Below are 23,306 nucleotides of genomic sequence, written 5' to 3'. Positions count from 1 at the left end.
ACCTGGCTCTCCCTTTTGTCCGGCTGGTCCAGGAATGCCATCTTGACCTGGCTTACCTTTTTCACCAGGAGGTCCTGGTGGTCCAGGACGCCCTCCAGCACCTAAACAACAGCAGTGCAGGTTATACTGATCCTTTCAGCTTTCTTCCACATCCTTCTCCAGTCTTCCTATGAAAGTACCAATCGATTCTCTCCAAAAGTAACAAAGTGGGCTGGAGAGATGGCTCAGATGTTAAGAGCACTTGCAGTTCTTCCACAAGATTTGAGTTCTGTTCCCATCGTCTCCATCAGGTGGTTCATAACCCCCTGTAATTCCAGCTCCAGCAGACTGGCACATGTAGCCTTCAGGCACACTACCCACCCCATAATTAAAAACCAACAAATATTTCAAACCACAAAGTAACAAGTGCTTCTGAAATGCTCCTCTAAATTATGAAATCTTATAGAAGAAAGAATAAACCAAGGTAATGATAAGCATAAATAACAATATCTCATTTTAATATAACTTCGGAAAATTCAGGAAGAAAGATGTTAAGGTGTGATGAGGTGCTTCACAGGTAAGGGTCAAGACAGGGGAATTATTTTAAAAGTCAATAAACAAAAATGTTGCTACAACTTGACCTTCATAGAGAGAATTACTCTCCCTAGAAAATGTGAGCTGGGATAATCATGCCTACTAGAGATAAATTTTGGTAATTTTAGAATGAAATTTATTCAGTTCATGTCCAATATTAAGTGTTAAGTGAATGAGCACCATGTTTCTTCTTCAGAGCAGGAGCAGATTTGACTATGAAAAGTGTTAGTCTTACAGAACAGCAATACCGTTCTTTTTCATACTTACCTACAGGACCAGGTTCTCCTGGAAGGCCAGGGTTACCAGGAGGACCATTCATACCTTTTGGTCCAGGAAGCCCTGGTGTTCCTAGAATAAAAACCTCAGTTTAAGAATTTAAAAAGTACAGTACTTTGTGAACTATAAATGAAGCTTAAATTTAGAGAATTAGCATTGAAATAATAAAGACCAAAAGTGAATCCAAAACATGTTGATGATTGCTGGATAATTTTAAATTAACTTGATAAGGAGTTGATATAATTATATATTCATAAATAAAAAGATAATTCTAGTGATACTGTAATTGTAATAAAATTTTTAATATTACATTCAACACTTGGCTTTAAATCCAGTATTTGTTGTTGGGTGTGATTTTGTTGCCAGGGTTTTTTTAGGTATAATTAATAAAGTGGCTATGGACATTTTGCATGGCATTTTTGTGGAAATATATGCCTTTATCTTGAGTAAATGGCCAGGAGTGAAATTTCTAGGTCAGACTAAGATTTATTTCATGTTTTATTTTAAAAATAGTGAAAAATGATTTCAGATTTAAAACAGCAATGTATGACACAGCCAGTTGTTCCAGATCTATGCACAATGTATATTGTAATATCAATATATAAAACTATTTTTTTTTAAAAAATCCACAGTTCCCTGGAAGGTTCTGCCAGCACCTGACCAATGTAGATGTGGGTGCTTGGAGCCAACCATCAGACTGAGCTCAGAGACTCCAGTGGGGGAGCTGGCAGAAGGACTGGAGGAGCAGAGGGGCATTGCAACCCCATAGAAAGAACCATGTCAGCTGGCCTGACCACCCAGAGCTCCGAGGGACTAGACCACCAATAAATGAGTGTACATGGAGGGACCCATGGCTCCAGATACATATGTAGCAGAGGATGGCCTTGTCTGACATCAGTGGGAGGGGAGGCCCTTGGTCCTGAAGAGGCTTAATGGCCCAGCATAGGGTGATGCTGGAGAGGTGAGGCAGGAGAGGGTGGGTGGGTGAGAGAGCACCCTTACAGAGGCAAAAGAGGGGGAAGAGGGAGGAAGGGATGGGGATTTGTGGAGGGATAACGTGGAAGTGGGATATCACTTGAGATGTAAAGGAATGAAATGATTAATTATTATTAATAATAATAATAATAATAATAATATAACAATAATAATCTAGAAAAAAGCCACAGTGTTAGCCATGTGATTTTAATGTGTTTATTTTCATAGTGAATGACACTGGTCACCTTTTCCTGTACTGACCAGCCATCAGCATATATTATTTTGTAAAATTTTGGTTCAAAAATTTTCTTTTTTTTCAAAAATTGGATTGTATTTCTTCTTATTGAGTTATAGAAGTTATTTATAGTTGCCAGATTTCAGTCTGTCCCATATGTCAATAGGTTTTAATCTTTATCTTTCCTATTTATTTTTATAATACCTTGCTTTGATAAATAGGGTTTCAAATTTTGCTTAAAATAATCTTTCAATTATTTTCTTTTGAAGTTGTGTTTTGTATTTTAAGAAAACTTCATTGATGGTCAGAGAGATGGCTCAGCCATTTAAAGATCAGTTCACAGCCAAAACACCAAGCAACCTTTATTGGATAGCCTTTACTTTCCATACTGAATTTGTAAAGAAACTTTAGCAGCCCTATTTATAATAGTCAGAAGCTGGAAAGAACCCAGATGTCCCTCAATGGAGGAATGGATACAGAAATTGTGGTATATTTACACAATGGAATACTACTCAGCAATTAGAAACAATGAATTCATGAAATTCTCAGGCAAATGGTTGGATCTGGAAAATATCATCCTAAGTGAGGTAACCCAATCACAAAAGAACACACATAGAATGTAGTCACTGATAAGTGGATATTAGCTCAGAAGCTCTGAATAACCAAGACACAATTCACATATCAAATGACTCCCAAGAAGAAGGAAGGAGAGGTGCCGGATCCTGAAAAGGCTTGATCCAGCATTGTAGGGGAATACCAGGACAGAGAAGTAGGAGGGGGTTGATAGGAGAATGGGTGGAGGGAAGAGGGCTTAGGGAACTTATGGGGGGGAACCGGGAAAGGGAAAATCATTTTGAATGTAAACAAAGAATATAGAAAATAAAAATTATAATAATAAAAAAGAAACTTTATTCAGGTCAGTTTATTGTATAACATGGTTCTTTTTCTATGTTCTCTTACATTAATATGCTTACTAATTTGTATGCAAGTACTATACCACCTTAATCACTACACACCTGGAGATCAGGGAGTGCAATCTTTTTCAATAAAGGTTTTTCTTTTTCAATACTATTTTGCATATTCAGCACCCTTTCCATTTTAGAATTAGTTTTTAAAAATGTTTTCTTTCTCTTTTTTGACTTATTTTATATATATGAATGTTTTGCCTGTATCATACACACACACACACACACACACACACACACACCATATGAGTGTCTGTTGCTCTAGAAAGTCAGAAAAGTTTGTCAAATGGCCTGGAACTATAATAACAGATGGGTATGAGCCAATATGCAGGTGCTAAATATTGACCAGGGTCTGCTTCAAGAGTAATCAGCGCTATTAACCCCTGAGAGAACTCTCTAGCCCCTAGTTTTTTAATTGTTTATGTTATGAACTGGAATCCCTTTGAATTGATGGGCCACTCTTGTGACAACTCAATTTTTAAGCATTTGTATTCCATGAATAGGCTATTGGTATTATTATATGCATATATACAATTATTTTCATTTGTTTAAGTATTTAAATTTTCTTACAGAAAGTGATATTGTTTTCAATGAACAGACAGAACAAACATTTCATTATACATACCCTGAAATACTAGAGGCCATCCAAGATGGTATAAGCATACAAGGGTCTTTTTTACTATCATAATTATAATTTAAAAACCAATCAATTAACATAAAGCTCTCAAAACCATATGAAAGTGAACACTAGCAGTCTGTACTGGGAATGGAGAAAAATTGAAGTACAGCTAGAAGGGCAGTGTATTCATTTTCTATTGTTTTGCAAGGGATTACACCAAAACAATGTAATTAATCATTACTCAGTCTCAGTAGGCAATAGTGCAGGTGCAGCTCAGGCAAGTCTTCTGTTTAGTGATTCATATAGACAAACTAAGGTATCTGTGTGGTTAGGTTCGTAGTTGGAAACTTTGAAGAAAGATAAAAATTACTGGCTAAATTTGCTATCTCGTGATTATAGAACTGAAATTCCCATTTCTTTGGAGGCTTTTTGTTGAAAATCATTCCACTTTTCAGGCTCCTCGCATTTCGACCCTGTGGATCTTTTCCATCTGAATAAGGGAGATCCTGTCTTATATTAAATCTCTTACATTTGATTCTCTCAGATTTGACTTCTGCTATGAAGTGGGGAAAATGCTCTGCTTTTAAAGAGTTTATTTGAGGGGTAGAGAGATGTCTCAGCAGTTAAGAGCCATCGTTGCTCCTGTAGAGGACCGGGGTTTGATTGCTAGCATTCACATGTTGCCTCACAGCCATCCATAACTCCAGCTTCAGAGTATCTGATGACCTTTACTAACTTGAACAGGTACAAGTAACATATTTAGTTCATATAAATACATGCAGGCAAAAAATCACATACAAGAAACAAAACTCTAAAGAATTTACGTTACTATATGAGACACATAGAGAGTGTTTTTGTATATCAAAATGAATTAGTTTGAGAGTTGTCTATTTGCAAAGTCATCCCACATCAGTACCAAGATTAGTCTTTGATTTAACAACAAGGAACTGCACATGTTCATTGGGGGAAGGCATCTTAGAAATCAAAGATATAATTGAATAATAAAGGGACAATAAAAATTCTAATGAACGACAGCTAAGAAATTTTACTGACAATATATTTTAGTAGATGAAAACATTGCATAAAAAATTTCAAAGGAAGTAACTCTAGAACAACCACAGATTAAAAAGAAAGCTCATATACCAGGTCTAGGAGATACAGTCAAGGCTAAGGGCAATGGAAATTCCCCATTGTAATAAAGCACAAATTCTATCAATGTAAGATCAAGTTGATTCTCAGGGAATGAATGACCTCATAGAATAGCCAACATTTTTACAAAGAAATTTGACAGAGTCTGGAATCCATATATATATATATATATAATAACATTCAGTACATGTGATGGTTTGAATGAGCATTGCCTCCAGTTGATGGAAATATTTTCAAATGATTACTTCTAATGTGGCCTTGTAAGTAAAGAAGATGTGTCACTGAGGGTGGGCTTTGGTGCTTAAAATTCCACATCTATCCCAGTTAGCTCTCTGTGCATCATAACTGTGTCTTAAGATATGAGCTCTTAGCTACCGATCTAGCACAGTGCTTGCCTGTTCCCATGCTCTCAACTATGATGGTCATGAACTGTAACCCTCTGCAACTCTCAGACACTATTATAAGTTGCCTTGGTTCTGACATTTTATCACAGCAATAGAAAAGTAGCTAAGACATATGAAGGAATATGAATCTTAAAGAGCAGAGAAGAGCAAATTGAAAAACAAGACTCCTGAATTATAAGAATGTTAAAATAAGAAAAAATCTTTAAAATTGATTTAATAAACATGGTCAAGAACCTACAGCCATAGAAACTGATTTATATAACTCAGGAGAAAAAGTGGGTGTATGTGCTACCCTGAGTTCATTGCCAGCACCAAAAATTAGTAAGAAAAAAAAACTTCAGATAAAAATGTACATGAGTGAAAAAAATGATCAATTTCTGGAGAAATAAGGTAACCCTTAAAAGGAAAAGAATTCTAATTTTCTTTTGTATAGTAACAACAATAAAGAACAAACCTGAAAAAATGAATCAGTAAACATGAAGATAACTAACAGCTATAAAATTAAAATCTAAACAAAAACAAAAACTGGAAAGAAAATAAGGCCAAACCTGGTGAGATAGGACTGGGTAAAAAGGCTACATATCAAGCCTGATAAAGAATGAATGACCTCTGGTTGTCCCTTGATATCTACACACACACACACATACACACACACACACACACAAATAAATGTAAAAAAGCAAAAACCTCCAGAAGAAATGAAACCATTGAATAATCTCTTATAACTGTAAATGGGAAAAATCTGAAAGAACTACATGGAGAGAATATAGATGGAATTTCCTAAAATTCTTCTAAAGTAACAATTTTACAGATCTGGGAATATCAGTAAATAAAAAGAAAATAAATATAATGACAACTCATTACAAGAGAATGGATCAGCTCAATGATAGTGGCTAGAGAGAGAGCTCAGTAGTTAAGATAGCATAATGTTCTTCCAAGGACCACAATTTAGTTCCCACTTATGCATGTAAGTACAGAGACTCCCAATCTTACAACAACCTTCAACACCCTTTAACTCTATTTCTAGAGATCTGATGCCATATCCTGTGCACCTGCATGGATGATCACATATCCTACACACACACACACACACACACACACACACACACACACAGAGAGAGAGAGAGAGAGAGAGAGAGAGAGAGAGAGAGGCAGAGAGAGAGAGAGGGGAGGGAGATGGAGAGGGAGAGGGAGAGACTCATACATTCACCTTTAAAAAAATGGTATAGAAAATGTATCCAGAAAAATCTCAGTGTATAACATACAGGAAAAATTATTTTAAAATACTGACTTATTATTAGGACACATATTTAGATAAAAGATAGTGGAAAAATACTCAGTGAAGGAACAAATGTCAAATATAGACTTCTAGCTGCTAGAAATTTGTAGAAAACAAACAAACAATGTGTGTGTGTGTGTATGTGTGTGTGTATGATACAGGCAAAAGATTCATATATATAAAATAAGTCAAAAAAGAGAAAGAAAACATTTTTAAAAACTAATTCTAAAATGGAAAGGGTGCTGAATATGCAAAATAGTATTGAAAAAGAAAAACCTTTATTGAAAAAGACAATCCTGCCTTAGCATGCAAAAGACCCATGATTCAAACTCTAAAGGCCTCTATGTACACATGATCCTTCCGGTGTCAACAGTTACTTGATGAGAATTTGGAGTAGACTCATTGAACATATTCCCAAGTCACAGTACAATGTACTAAAAGAAAGATCAGGGTATTTTGAAAATGAGATAGTCTTCAACCTCCAGGGGAAAAAATAAACAGAAAAGGAGTTGAAGCTTACACACACACACACACACACACACACACACACACACACACAGTATTTCTACCTTGAATCATTGAATTCACATCTTTCTGATAAATGTGTTGGTCATATACAGTATTGGTGACTCAGTTTAATCAATTATTTGTTAGATTACCACTTTTTATTTATGGTTTATAAAACTGTAAGTCTTTAAATATTTGATAGAAAGCATTAAATTTTATGAGGTCATGAAAAAATTGTGTAGATCTTCTTGAAAAAAAAAATCCACAAGGCCTCTAAAAGACAAAATTAGAAATGAAAAAGGGGATATAAAAACAGAAACAGGAAATTCAAAAAATCATCAGATCCTACTACAAAAGCCTATACTCAACACAACTGGAGAATCTGGAGGAAATGGACAATTTCCTAGACAGATACCAAATACCAAAATTAAATCAGGACCAAATAGATCATCTAAACAGTCCCATAAGCCCTAAAGAAATAGAAGGGGTCATAGAAAGTCTTCCAAAAAAAAAAAAAAAAACCCACAGGACCAGATGGTTTCAGTGCAGAATTCTATCAGACCCTCAAAGAAGACCTAACACCAATACTCTTCAAACTATTCCACAAAATAGAAACAGAAGGAACACTACCCAACTCCTTCTACAAAGCCACAATTATGCTGATACAAAAACCACACAAAGATCCAACAAAGAAAGAGAACTTCAGACCAATTTCCCTTATGAACATCGATGCAAAAATACTCAATAAAATACTTGCCAACCGAATCCAAGAACACATAAAAACGATCATCCATCATGATCAAGTAGGCTTTCTCCCAGAGATGCAGGGATGATTCAATATACGGAAATCCATCAATGCAATCCACTACATAAAGAAACTCAAAGAAAAAACCCACATGGTCATTTCATTGGATGCTGAAAAAGCATTTTATAAAATTCAGCATCTTTTTATGCTTAAAGTCTTGGAAAGAAGGAATTCAAGGCCCATACCTAAACATAGTAAAAGCAATATACAGAAAACCAGTAGCCAACATCAAACTAAATGGAGAGAAACTTGAAGCAATCCCACTAAAATCAGGGACTAGACAGGGCTGCCCCTTTTCTCCTTATCTTTTCAATATTGTACTTGAGGTACTAGCTCGGGCAATTAGACAACATAAGGATGTCAAAGGGATACAAATTGGAAACGAAGAAGTCAAACTATCACTATTTGCAGATGATATGATAGTCTACCTAAGTGACCCAAAAAACTCCACTAGAGAACTCCTACAGCTGATAAACAACTTCAGCAAAGTGGCAGGTTATAAAATCAATTCAAGCAAATCAATAGCCTTCCTATACTCAAAGGATAAGCAGGCTGAGAAAGAAATTAGGGAAATGACACCCTTAACAAAGCCACAAACAGTATAAAGTACCTTGGTGTGACTCTGACCAAACAAGTGAAATATCTGTCTGACAAGAACTTCAAGACTCTGAAAAGAAATGGAAGAAGACCTCAGAAAATGGAAAAATCTCCCATGCCCATGGGTTGGTAGGATTAATATAGTTAAAATGGCCATTTTGCCAAAAGCAATATACAGATTCTATGCAATACCCGTCAAAATCCCAACTCACTTCTTCATAGAGTTAGAAAAAGCAATTCTCAAATTCATCTCGAATAACAAAAAACCCAGGATAGCTAAAACTATTCTCAACAAGAAAAGAAATTCTGGGGGAATCAGTATCCCTGACCTCAAGAAATACTACAGAGCAATAGTGTTAAAAACTGCATCGTATTGGTACAGTGATAGGCAGGCGGTTCAATGGAACAGGATTGAAGATCCAGAAATGAACCCACACACCTATGGCCACTTGATCCTAGACAAAGGGGCTGAAAACATCAAATGGAAAAAAGATAGCCTTTTCAACAAATGGTGCTGGTTCAACTGGAGGTCAGCATGCAGAAGAATGCAAATTGATCCATCCTTGTCTCCTTGTACTAAGGTCAAATCCAAATGGATCAAGGACCTCCACATAAAGCCAGACACTCTGAAGCTAATAGAAAAGAAACTGGGGAAGACCCTTGAGGACATCGGTACAGGGGGAAAGTTCCTGAACAGAAAACCGATAGCATATGCTCTAAGATCAAGAATTGACAAATGGGACCTCATAAAATTACAAATTTCTGTAAGGCAAAGGACACCATCAAAAGGACAAATCGACAACAAACAAATTGGGTTCACCAACCCTACATCAGATAGAGGGCTAATATCCAATATATACAAAGAACTCAAGAAGTTAGACCCCAGAAAGCCAAATAACCCTATTAAAAATGGGGTACAGAGGTAAACAAACAATTTTCACCCGAAGAACTTCGGATGGCTGAGAAGCATCTTTTTTTTTTTAATTATTCGATATAATTTATTTACATTTCAAATGATTTCCCCTCTTCTAGCCCCCCCACTCCCCGAAAGTCCCGCAAGCCCCCTTCTCTTCCCCTGTCCTCCCACCCACCCCTTCCCACTTCCCCGTTCTGGTTTTGCTGAATACTGTTTCACTGAGTCTTTCCAGAACCAGGGGCCACTCCTCCTTTCTTCTTGTACCTCATTTGATGTGTGGATTATGTTTTGGGTATTCCAGTTTTCTAGGTTAATATCCACTTATTAGTGAGTGCATACCATGATTCACCTTTTGAATCTGGGTTACCTCACTTAGTATGATATTCTCTAGCTCCATCCATTTGCCTAAGAATTTCATGAATTCATTGTTTCTAATGGCTGAATAGTACTCCATTGTGTAGATATACCACATTTTTTGCATCCACTCTTCTGTTGAGGGATACCTGGGTTCTTTCCAGCATCTGGCAATTACAAATAGGGCTGCTATGAACATAGTAGAACATGTATCCTTATTACATGGTGGGGAGTCTTCTGGGTATATGCCCAGGAGTGGTATAGCAGGATCTTCTGGAAGTAAGGTGCCCAGTTTTCAGAGGAACCGCCAGACTGATTTCCAGAGTGGTTGTACCAATTTGCAACCCCACCAGCAGTGGAGGAGTGTTCCTCTTTCTCCACACCCTCTCCAACACCTGCTGTCTCCTGAATTTTTAATCTTAGCCATTCTGACTGGTGTAAGATGAAATCTTAGGGTTGTTTTGATTTGCATTTCCCTAATGACTAATGAAGTTGAGCATTTTTTAAGATGCTTCTCCGCCATCCGAAGTTCTTCAGGTGAGAATTCTTTGTTTAACTCTGTACCCCATTTTTTAATAGGGTTGTTTGGTTTTCTGGAGTCTAACTTCTTGAGTTCTTTATATATATTGGATATTAGCCCTCTATCTGATGTAGGATTGGTGAAGATCTTTTCCCAATTTGTTGGTTGCCGATTTGTCCTCTTGATGGTGTCCTTTGCCTTACAGAAACTTTGAGAAGCATCTTAAAAAATGCTCAACTTCATTAGTCATTAGGGAAATGCAAATCAAAACAACCCTGAGATTTCACCTTACACCAGTCAGAATGGCTAAGATTAAAAACTCAGGAGACAGCAGGTGTTGGTGAAGATGTGGAGAAAGAGGAACACTCCTCCACTGCTGGCAGGGTTACAAATTGGTAAAACCACTCTGGAAATCAGTCTGGCGGTTCCTCAGAAAACTGGGCACGTCACTTCCAGAGGATCCTGCTATACAACTCCTGGGCACATACCCAGAGGATTCCCCACCATGTAATAAGGGTACGTGCTCCACTATGTTCATAGCAGCCCTATTTATAGTAGCCAGAAGCTGGAAAGACCCAGGTATCCCTCAACGGAAGAATGGATGCAAAAAATGTGGTATATATACACAATGGAGTACTATTCAGCCATTAGAAACAATGAATTCATGAAATTCTTAGACAAATGGATGGAGCTAGAGAACATCATACTAAGTGAGGTAACCCAGTCTCAAAAGATCAATCATGGTATGCACTCACTAATAAGTGGATATTAACCTAGAAAACTGGAATACCCAAAACATAATCTACACATCAAATGATGTACAAGAAGAACGGAGGAGTGGCCTGGTTCTGGAAAGACTCAGTGTAACAGTATAGGGCAAAACCAGAACAGGGAAGTGGGAAGGGGTGGATGGGAGAACAGGGGAAAGGAAGAGGGCTTATGGGTCTTTTGGGGAGTTGGGGGCCAGAAAAGGGGAAATCATTTGAAATGTAAATTAAAAAAATATATCAAATAAAAAATATTAAAAAAACAAAAAACCTGTAAGTCTTTAAATATTTGATATGAAGCATTAAATTTTGTCAGTTCATGAAAAAAATGTGTATATCTTCTTGAAAAAAACCCACAAGGCCTCTAAAAGACCCATTTTAGAGTTTGCAAATAACAGGCACTAAATTTATTTATAGACAAGAATACTCGTGTACTTTTCTCTGTGTGTGTTATACTTTCATTAAAAGGTTAAGAGAAAAATAACCAGGTGTGGCAGTCTCTGGATGGCCTTTCCTTCAGTCTCTGTTCCACACTTTGTCTCGGTATTTGGTCCCATGATTTTGTTCCCACTTCTAAGAAGTACGAAGAACTCATACTTTGGTCTTCCAGCTTCTTGAGCTTCATGTGGTCTATGTATTGTATCTTGGGTATTCCGAGATTTTAGGCTAATATCCAAGTATCAGCGAGTGCATACCATGTGTGTTCTTTTGTGACTGAGTTACCTCACTCAGGATATTTTCTAGTTCCATCCATTTGCCTAAGAATTTCATGAATTCATTGGGTTTTTTGGTGGGTTTTTGTTTGTCTGTTTGTTTTCTACAGATTACAAATCTGTTCCAAAATATACTTACATTAAATAAAATATGCATTTCAGTAAGATCTAAAGTGAATGATTATGCATTCTGGGAAGCTTCACATCTAGGTAGGGTAAACATTCGTGGAAGAAGCTAAGAGAATGTACATCCAATCACAGTTTATAGCGGGTTTCTTATTGCCAATCTGCCAATTCATTGCTTTTAATCACTGAGTAGTACTCCATTGTGTAAATGTACCACATATTCTGTATTATTCCTCTGTTGAAGTACATATGGGTTCTTTCCAGCTTCTGCCTATTATAAATAAGGCTGCTATGAACATAGCGAGCATGTGTCCTTGTTATATGTTGGATCATGTCTCCATCCCATATACAGATACTAAACCCATGCACTACTGCAGATGCCAAGAAATGCTGACAGGAGTCTGATATAGCTGTATCCTGAGAAACTCTTCCAGTACCTGACAAAGACAGAGACGGATGCCTGCAGCCAACCATTGGCCAGAGCACAGGGTCCCCAATGGAGGAGTTAGAGAATGGACTGAAGGAGTTGAAGGGATTTGCAACCCCATATGAAGAACAATAATATGAACCAACCAGAGCTCCCAGGGACTAAATTACCAACCAAAGAGTACACATGGAGAGACCCATGGCTCCAGACACATATGTAGCAGAGGATGGCCTTGTCAGACATCAGTGGGAGGAGAGGCCCTTGATCCTGAGAAGTCTCCATGCCCCAGTGTAGAGCAATGACAGGATGGGGAGGGGGAGGGAGTAGGCAGGTGGGAAGGGAGAATGGGATAGGGGGTTCTGGGATAGGGGGGTTCTGTAGGGGAAACTTCAAAAGGGTATAACATTTGAATTATAAATAAACAAAATATCTAATAAAAAAGAAAATAAACAGCACTTTACTCAGAGAGAGAGAGAGAGAGAGAGAGAGAGAGAGAGAGAGAGAGAGAGAGAACCAAAGACCTATCAGTGCCACTGTGAAATTTGGAAGCCAAACTAAAAATTACAAAGAAGCATGAAACAACAGATCCAGCAATCTAGGTCAGGCTGTCTACTGGACTACAGTGCTAAGTCTCTTTGCTTGAATGATTCAGTTCCTGCCATCTGAATGAACACTGCAATTATTCTACCAACAGCTACCAGCTGTGTGCCTGTGGACAATGTTCTAAGAGAATCAGCAGCAGGCAAGAGCCTGACAGAGTACATTATCACCTGCAAAACTAGTAAAGGCCCCCACCAAACAAGTGTCTCTGCCCAGAAGATATTTTCCTGCTGAGTCATTCTCTCGTTCTCATTTCATACAGAAAGGCCTGTGGGCAAAGAAATGTTAACATTCTACCTTGAGGTTATGCTGCTAGCCAGTACACAATGCAAGTCTGCCAAGTAAGAGGTTACTTCCAATACAAATTAGAGTGAAAAAGAAGGGAAAGGGGAAATGAAGACCTACCTGGGAACCCAGGCAGGCCCGGTTGACCTTTTGCTCCAGGGTTTCCTGGTAATCCAGGAAGACCAGTCTCTCCCACAGATCCTTTGATACCTGGGTTTCCTGGATATCCAGGCAGGCCAGGTTCACCCTGAAAATATGAAGAAAGATAAAATTAAAGTCTTTTCATGACATTGATTGTATAACACTGGAATATTATTTATAAGGCTTTTACTATATGCTACAAAGTTTACCAAGTACTTTATACAAATTGTTTCCCTTAATCATTACAGCAGTTGGGTGACATACATTTGTCACCTCTATTGATAAATGAGAAGGCCAAATCTCAGAGTAGTCAAGAGCCTGAAGTGTTTAGTAAGGAGCAGAATTAAGATTTGTACTGAAGTCTATCAGATTCCAGAGCTTATGCTATTCCTGTGCTATGTGGCTATATCAATCTCACTAATCCTATCAATCCTATTAGGAAAATAGTATTGCCATCTCAATGTTATAGTGATGTTGTTAGCAAGCAGTAGAATTTGAATTTTGACTTTAGAACTTGTAGTGTTCATCAAAATATTCTTTAATGCATTGCATTTCTTAAGCTAGTAGCTATACTAGGTTCTAGTGAAAAGGCTGGGTTTTATCTTACCATGAACAATCTACCAATTCTTCAGTGGATATCTAATAATCCATATCTTTCATGAAATCATTCTTAACAAGCAGTCTATGTGGATCATGGGTGGCATGTAGCCAAAAATAGCTATGAACGTGGCTCAACATAAAATAAAAGAAAGACATAAACATTATGAAACCTTTGCAATTTTTGGTAATTTCATTATAGTTCTTGACCATGAACTTTATAGCTATAATGTCAAAGGAGTAAACACACATGTTGATAACTATATTCTAATTCCTCCATGACTATGACAGTTTAACATATGTAAATTATTGGCTCAATTATTTTCAAAATATCTTTGTGGCCACAGGCAATGTACATATTGATATCTTTCCTCAATGAATATTTACATTGTATTTCTTTCAACAAAGTCTTAGAAGAATCCCTACCCACATTAACAGTTTCAAAAGTTTTCCTTAATACTGATGAAAACAGTACGTCAGTACCCAGTGCTCTGCTCATGAGGATCATAGCCTCTTCAACAGCACAGTAGTATTCAACACCATCCTCAAAATGCCTCCTTCTTATATTTGCTTGGGTGAATAAGATTTGCCATTTGAAACATTTGTATTTCTATATTATGGTAATACTTTTTTTAATTAGTGACCCATTTCCTTACTTTTTTCTTAACAAGAATGTTAGGCTGAGTATGTATGTATTTTTTTCTGAACCTTTATAAATCAATCACATAGCACATTTTGGGGGCATAAAATTGGTATCTAATAACAACTTCGCTGGAATTGGTTTCACATTAGATGCTTATGTAGATAACCTAAGTGCTATATTATAGAGCTTCATCCTATCCTGGCCTTAACTATTTATGAATGAATTAAATTTATATAACAAAATAAAACATAAAAAGCAATTCTAATATTCAGTTAGGGGCAAACCTGGAAGGTACCCAACCCACTTATATTTATGATAAGTAAACTATGTTGAATTCTACAAATGATACCAGTCTCTAAACTGTATTACCTGTGTCTCTTAACACAAATTTTATTACCCTCCTGGCAATTTTAAATACTTCATAAAGATTTCTGAAATGAATTAAATTTATTAGCTTAAGCTTTATCTAATATTTACCAGGGAAACTGTGGGTTTCAGAAAAGATAAGCTTTAAGGAATAAGAAGAAGAGGATTCAGAAAATGAAAAGATCAGACTAGGAATCTCCATAGGAAAAATAAACAAAATTCAAGTCAATTTGTGCTTTAAGCAAAGCTAAAAGTGACTTGAATACAGTGAAGCTGCAAATTTTTTGCATTCATTCTGCACTCAAATTTGATATGATTTTTTTCTAAGGTCCCTATGGTGTTTCACATATAGTTTGTGCAGAATAGGAACTCAATTTAGTATCTTTTCTCTTGCAAAAGTTCAAACTGGCAAGCTAAGTATGTTGGCCAAAGTCAATCTTTACTATATGGTAACAATATTAGCATCTTATCTTCCATGCTACAATCTATGTCCTTAAAATATAGCAATAGCTTATCCTATTTTATAGATAATATCAAAGATAATAGGAAAAACAATCTTTGCTTTTTTGCCTGGAATGTTAAAATTGAAGAAGCAACACTAGTAGGAAAAACAAAAACAATAAATGGAAAAATTTTGATTGGATAGGGCAAAACACATACTCTTCTAAGTGGTAGCCCTCAGTTGGAAGTTGAAGTTCATATCTGGTGATGCATTTTTATTGCTCTCATCACACACATAGATGATGAATACTACTACAAAAAATGTTCTACCTTAGACCAAGAAAGTTCATGAAAGATTTTTCAAGCAGGGCTTCTATACTATCCAGCAGGCCTGCTCTTAGCTATGTACACAAAGAAAATAAAATACCTTCACTCCTATGCTTACCACAGCTCTATTCAAAATAGCTAGAATGTGTGTCCACCAACAGACAAATGGATAAAGGAAATGCTGTGCACTAAACTAAAGTAAGCTCTAAAACAGCATGTCACTATGACAACATCGATGGATCCAGGGGATGTTATGTTCATTGAAATCAATCAGAGAAAGATAAGCTACAAGTAAAATTCTGGCTACCAGACATTATGGAAAATAAAACAGAAGAGGCAAGCAGAGTGTTTGGGCAACAAGTATGCAGTTAGCGCCAGATAGATGAAATAAATTTACGTTTCATACCACCGCAAGATGAATATAATGAATAGATCTCCATGTTTCTGAAGCATAGTTTAAAATAACCAGGAATTTAACACTGTTTTCTGGACACAGCAGGATAGCTGTCCACATGATCATTAGCAGTTGTGTCAGCATGTGCAAGACTTGTGCAAAATAGAGCCAGACAAAATTCCCAGCATGGAGTGTATTTTCATTGGGTGAGGTGTGGACATGAAGTCCCACTGCTTGCAAAGGTGCTAGTGGCAGTTCATGGATGGTGGGAAAGGAAGAGACAGATTTTATCAATAATGCAGTCCCTGAGATGCTACCCATGCCCTATCAAGTATATGGCACTTCACCCATGCACAAATAAGCTCACTTTTTTTCTATATTCTTTTGTTTTCTTTTTTTATTCTATATAATTTTTTATTTACATTTCAAATGATTACCCCTTTTCTAGCCCCCCACTCCCCGAAAGTCCCGTAAGCCCCTTCTCTTCCCCTGTCCTCCCACCCACCCCTTCCCACTTCCCCGTTCTGGTTTTGCCGAATACTGCTTCACTGAGTATAAGCTCACTTTTTAATGTACAAGGACTTGGTAGGAAATAATGGGAAGAAACAGTAAAGCTGATTTGATTAAAAATGCATACATTTTTGCATTTGGTGCCATTTGCGCCAGGGAGCCAAGAAACTCCACAGCCTTCTGTGCATAGCTGGCCAGGAAAAAGAAATCTCCCAGCAGCACTTTCACTTCTGAGCTCAGGGTGAGAACTCCAACTTCTCTCTGGAGTGGAACCACTAGGAGCACACAGGGTCTAAGATCAGTGGAGCAGCTGGGACTGGAAGTCTTCCCATTGACATTTGCACCAGGGAGCCAGGAAACTCCACAGCCTTCTGTCCATAGCCCACCAGGAGAGAGTGATCTCCGAGGAGTGCTTTCACTTTTGAGCTCAGAGGAGTAAGGACACACATGCTTACAGGCCCACAGGAGGAATAAACTCCAGCCAGAGACAAGAATAGCAACTATCACCAGATGGCAAAAGGCAAGCACAAGAACCCTACCAACAAAAACCAAGGCCACATGGCAACATCAGAACCCAGTTCTCCCACCACAGCAAGTCCTGGATACCCCAACAAACCAGAAAAGCAAGAGTTGGATTTAAAATTGTATCACATGATGCTGATAGAGGGCTTCAAGAAAGACTTAAATAACTCCCTTAAAGAAATACAGGAGAACATCAGTCAACAGGTAAAAGCCTTTAAAGACGAAACACAAAAATCCCTTAAAGAAATACAGGAGATCATGGGTCAACAGGCAGAAGTCCTTAAAGAAGAAACACAAAACAATCCCTCAAAGAATTACAGGAAAACACAAACAATCAAGTGAAGGAACTGAACAAAAAGCCATCCAGGATCTAAAAGTGGAAGTAGAGACAATAAAGAAATGACAAAGTGAGACATCTCTGGAGAGAGAAAACCTTGGAAAGAATTCAGGAGTCATAGATGCAAGCATCAACAACAGAATACAAGAAATAGAAGAAAGAACCTCAGGTGCTGAAGATACCATAGAAAACATTGACTCAACAGCCAAAGAAAATGCAAAATGCATAAAGCTTGTAACCCAAAATATCCAGGAAATACAGGACACAACAAGAAGACGAAACCTAAGGATTATAGGCATAGATGAGAGTGAAGATTTACATCTTAAAGGGCCAGCAAATATCTTCAATAAAATTATGGAAGAAAACTTTCCTAACCTAGAGAAAGAGATGCCCATGAACATACAAGAAGCCTTCAGAACTCCAAACAGACTGGACCAGAACAGAAAGTCCTCCCGGCACATAATAATCAAAACACGAAATTCAGTAAACAAAGAAAGAATATTAAAAGCAGTAAGGGAAAAAGGACAAGTAACTTATATGATCCATTCTTATCTCCTTGTACTAAGCTCAACTCCAAGTGGATCAAGGACCTCCACATAAAGCCAGACACAGTGAAACTAATAGAAAAGAAACTGGCAAAGACCCTTGAGGACATCGGTACAGGGGAAAAGTTCCTGAACAGAACACCAATAGCTTATGCTCTACGATCAAGAATTGACAAATGGGGCCTCATAAAATTACAAAGTTTCTGTAAGGCAAAGGACACCATCAAAAGGGCAAATCGGCAACAAACAAATTGGGAAAAGATCTTTACCAGCCCTACATCAGATAGAGGGCTAATATCCAATATATACAAAGAACTCAAGAAGTTAGACCCCAGAAAACCTAATAACCCTATTAAAAATGGGGTACAGAGCTAAACAAAGAATGAAGTTCTTCTCAATTCACCTGAAGAATTTCAGATGGCTGAGAAGCACCTTAAAAAATGTTCAACATCATTAGTCATCAGGGAAATGCAAATCAAAACAACCCTGAGATTTCACCTCACACCATTCACAATGGCTAAGATTAAAAATTCAGGAGACAGCGGGTGTTGGTGAGGATGTGGAGAAAGAGGAACACTCCTCCACTGCTGGTGGGGTTGCAAGCTGGTACAACCATTCTGGAAATCTGTCTGTGGTTCCTCAGAAAACTGGGCAGAACACTTCCAGAGGACCCTGCTATACCATTCCTGGGCTTATACCCAGAGGATTCCCCATACATACCCAGTATGTAATAAGGACACATACTCAACTATGTTCATAGCAGCCCTATTTATAATAGTCAGAAGCTGGAAAGAACCCAGATGTCCCTCAAAGGTGGAATGGATACAAAAAATGTGGTATATATATATATATGTATATACATATACATATATATATATATACATACATACAATGGATTACTATTCAGCCATTAGAAACAATGAATTCATGAAATTGTTAGACAAATGGATGGAGCTGGAGAACATCATCCTAGGTGAGGTAACCCAGACTCAAAAGATGACTCATGGTATGCACTCACTGATATGTGGATATTAGCCTAGAAACTTGGAACACCCAGGACATAATTAATCCACATATCAAATGATGTCCAAGAAGAAGGAAGGAGTGGCCCCTGGTTCTGGAAACAGGACAGGGAAGTGGGAAGGGGTGGATGGGGGAACAGGGGGAGGGAAGAGGTCTTATGGGACTTTTCAATTAATTTGGCAATGTTTTACATGTCTGCCACTTTAGTCTTTAATTTTCCATGAAAATTGTCAATTTTAATGTGTTTATCTGAAATATTTTCCATGTAAATCTTTAATTTTATCATAAAGTGTTTTTAACATCCCCTTTCAATAAAAATAAATAAAATATAATTATATTAAATAATTATATGTATAATATAAAAATGCATACATGAAATTCTTAAACAATAAAAAATTTAAGGGAATGTCTCTACCCAATGTACATACAAACCAAAACATTATGTTTTATTATTTATTCTCTTATAAATACATATAAATAGAATGTATCAACCACAATGTGAAACAAAATCCAACCAAAATCAGTTGATAAAGATTATTTAAATTAACTTTAGGTGCAAAAATTTGTATATATTAAATTTATACATATTTTCTGAATACAAGCATGTAATTGTGATATAATCTAAACAGAGTTACTGCCAATATTCTCCTTTTCATTCCCTCTCTTGTCTGTGTGTGAGCATGAGTATATGTGTGTGTGTATGTGTGTGTATGAGAGAGTATGTATGTGTGAGCATGAGTGAGTACCTGAGTGTTTTTGTGTGTTTGTGTGTGTGTGCATTTTGTAATAACAATGTTTAAAAGAGCTGAGTGTAGTGATGCGTACCTATAATCCCAGTAGTGGGAAAGCTAAGGTGTATTAGAAAATAGAATTTAAGACCGGCCTGGGCTACATAGTAAATTCTAGACCAATCTCAACTACAAAGTGGGAGTGCATATCAAAAACATACTAAAATCAAAACAAACCAACAAAACAAACAAAATCAACATAGTACATATATAAAATTAACCTGAACATTTTAAGATGAGTAATATTATTAACCATATGTACTGTATTTTACCAGAGATTGCTGGACCTTACTCATCTTGCTTAAATGAAGTTTTGAATAACACTGATATTTTAACAAAATAAGTTTGACAGAGTATAAAATGTGTGCTTCAGGTTTTCTATGTATTTAGCTCTTCCAACTAAGGGAATATTACATCAATAGGGAAAACTGATAAATCATACTGCAAGGCTGCTTGGCCAGATCAAATATTACTACCACAGACGATTTAATACATGTACATGAAAGATGATGAAGATAGAGAAAACACGGCACTGTATTTAAGATGATGTTTTCAATATTATCATTCATTATTCAAGAAAAGATTATTTGTTGAGAAAAGGGAAGGAACAACACATCCTTTGCTCAGAACATGCCTTGTCATTCTGGAGTTTGTTTACTGAAGAATTGAAAATGAGCACAGTTAAAGGAAAGCTGCAACTTCTCAGATGCGTGATCAGAATAGGATTACCTTTGGGCCAGGAAGACCTGGAAGACCAATGCCTGAAACTCCAGGTTCTCCTTTACTTCCTTTCTGGCCAGGTAATCCTGGAGAGCCAGGTTGTCCAGGAACTCCAGGAGGTCCAGGGGGCCCATCTACACCTTGAGGGCCTGTCGAAAATATGCAACATATAATATTTAATAAAGAAATTTTGATGAAAGAAAAAAAGCTAGAGAATACATGTGTTTGTGAATTCTAACTTTCTAATTTTTTAAAATTCTGTTCTTTATTACTCACTTTAAATATTTTGTAGTGATATATATATATATATACATATATATATATATATACATACATATTTGTATACACACACACACACACACACACACACACATATATATGTGTGTCTTACTCTGGTTCTATCAATGCTCAGGGCTCATATATACTATCACTTAATTACATACCCAGACCTTACTTAGACTTAACATATTTTCTGATAAAAAGAAGTGGGGGATAAAAAGGAGGTTGGGTCAAACATCAATTGGCAGACTGCTTGCCTTGTATGAATAAAGCTGTCAGTTCCATCTTTCATGCATTATAAACATGGCAGGGTGTAAAGCATTTATAATCCCAGTAGTTTGTGGATAGAGACAGGAGGACTAGTTATGTAGCAAGTTCAATGATAGTCTGTGCTACATGAGACCCTGTCTCAAAGGAGTGGAGATTGGTGAATATTAATAGGACTAAATGACTGTAACGTTTTCATCCCTCACCAGGAAAACCCATGTCACCAATGTTTCCTTTTGGTCCAGGAGGTCCTATAAGTCCTGGTGGACCAGGGAGACCAGGGTTACCCTTGGGACCTAGAAAAGTAATGTTGATAAAATTAAAGCAAAGAAGTAGAACCATGACATATGAATAAGTAATTTCATTGCATTAAAATCTACAGACATGTTAGTGCAAAATGGGAGATGAGTCCCTCCAAAGTCTCTTTAGTATCATACTGTAATATAATTATGCAAATACAGATCTTTAAATTCAACCTCATAAAAATAAAGGCAATTTTGTTGCGCACCTTGGTTCTTCTCCTAAACTAATTCCATGCATTTGATGTTCTTTTGGTTGCACATGTATAACTACCCACTTTCTGTTCCTACAGATAAATCCAATATAAGAATGTTTAATTAAACTTCAGCAGTAGGTTTGTGTCATGACAGAGACCCACTATGATAGGCCAGAGAGGGAGAGAGATAAGGTCTCCTAGGTTGATGGAGAGATGCTAGATTGACCTGGATGTGTTTGAGGATTCTACTGTGAACATCACAAGTGCTTCAGTTGAGCTGTGTGATGTCACCTACATGTTTACCACTGCTACCATCAATGTATTTTTCTTTTTTCTTCCACAGTGACTCCCAACTTTAAGCAGAGAATGCAGAAAATGTTGAGAAGAAACCAGGAGTGAATCCATCTTTCTGACTCTTTCAAGATAATGAATAAGATTGCAAATAGTTGGTCTTCAGGGCTCTTCTAAGAGGATAAAAACCAGCTGTTTTTTTTTTTTTTTTGGCATTGAACTAAAATAAAACAGCTGAAAGTTTTATGAGAATTAAGATAAGAATGCAGATAAAAACCCTGTTCACTACAACAGCATTTGGGCTATAACAGACAACAAGGAAGACTGAGAAACTTTCATTCTTGAATGTTTTAAAAATTAAAATTGCAATCATCTGTTTCACATTGCAGAATAATGGATTTGTCTGATGTCAGAACAGGTAAATTATTCAAGCTTCTACCGGATAATTGTATTTCTATGTTGGAGTGTTTGTAGTAAAATAGAGTACCTTACTTGAATCAGACTTCTAAATATATTATGTTGTGAGCAAAATACGAATCTGAGTAAGCAAAATAAAACATCCTATATATCTTATCTGTTAAAACTTGGGGCAACTGTCAACAATTTTGTCAAGCATATCTGCACTTAGCATGAAGAGATCCAAATCGTCACTAAACTGTAAAAAGACACAAATACTTCCTTGGAATCTCTGTCAGTCATCTAAGTGCCACAGTGGTGTATTTTACATACCTGGGAGTCCTGGTGATCCTGGTTGTCCACTCAGTCCAGGTTGCCCTGGGTCTCCAGGTAATCCTTGGTAGCCTTTTGGTCCTGAAAGTCCAGGAATACCTTCCAAAGATAAGCACAAAAATCAAGGTAGGCTGATTCTTACCAATAAATTAAATTATTTTGTCCAAAAGCTGCTTAACTGTATATAAGTGAAATGGAGAAACTGGTGTTCTCTCTGTGTGTCTATCTCTGTGTCTCTCTGTCTCTCTCTTTGTGTGTGTGTGTCTGTTTACATGTGTATATATGAGTATTGTATGTGTGCCCATGTGTGTGTATGTGTGTCCATATATGTATGTGTTTGTGTATGTGTATATATGTATGTGTTGCGAGATTATGGTTAAATGCATTTTAACCATTTCCCTAATTCTGTGCTCTGGCACAAGTACTTTTTCTGACAGCCCAATTGATTTCCCAAAACAAGAAGATGAAGTTCAGTTTCATTTGCTAAGACAAATGAAAATGAAAAGACCACCAAAAAGATGCTACAGACAACAACGCCAAGATGATGTCTAGGGAAGATAAAATGTAACAGATAGAAACCATCCCTGACATAGCACTCAGGAGGGTAAGGATGCTCCCCAGGGTGTCTGCCATGTTTTGGGAATAATTTAGCAAACATTCTTAGAATTGGCAGTGGTAGCTGTAGCATCTTTGCCTTTCACTTGATACAGATATGGATCATGAATTATTAAGGTGCCCTGGGGAGGGATGGGATGAGAACTAGCCTATCATCAGATTTGATTCCCAGCACTTCAAAGT

General features: G+C 37.0%; 1 protein-coding gene across 1 annotated transcript in view; it reads right to left on the bottom strand.

Annotated features, from left to right (window-relative positions):
• Positions 1-23,306, bottom strand: part of Col4a5 (collagen type IV alpha 5 chain) — a 222,209-nt gene that overhangs the window by 33,650 nt on the left and 165,253 nt on the right. Inside the window, exons 34-39 of the mRNA XM_052171348.1 lie at positions 22,509-22,607; positions 21,199-21,288; positions 20,456-20,595; positions 13,213-13,339; positions 841-921; positions 3-101 (exon numbers count right to left, since the gene is read on the bottom strand). Of these exons, the coding sequence (XP_052027308.1) occupies positions 3-101; positions 841-921; positions 13,213-13,339; positions 20,456-20,595; positions 21,199-21,288; positions 22,509-22,607 (636 nt within the window). The remainder of the gene's footprint in view (positions 1-2; positions 102-840; positions 922-13,212; positions 13,340-20,455; positions 20,596-21,198; positions 21,289-22,508; positions 22,608-23,306) is intronic.

The sequence above is a fragment of the Apodemus sylvaticus genome, chromosome X, assembly GCF_947179515.1.
Source record: "Apodemus sylvaticus chromosome X, mApoSyl1.1, whole genome shotgun sequence".
NCBI lineage: Eukaryota > Metazoa > Chordata > Mammalia > Rodentia > Muridae > Apodemus > Apodemus sylvaticus.
This window is presented reverse-complemented; position numbering and strand designations above follow the sequence as displayed.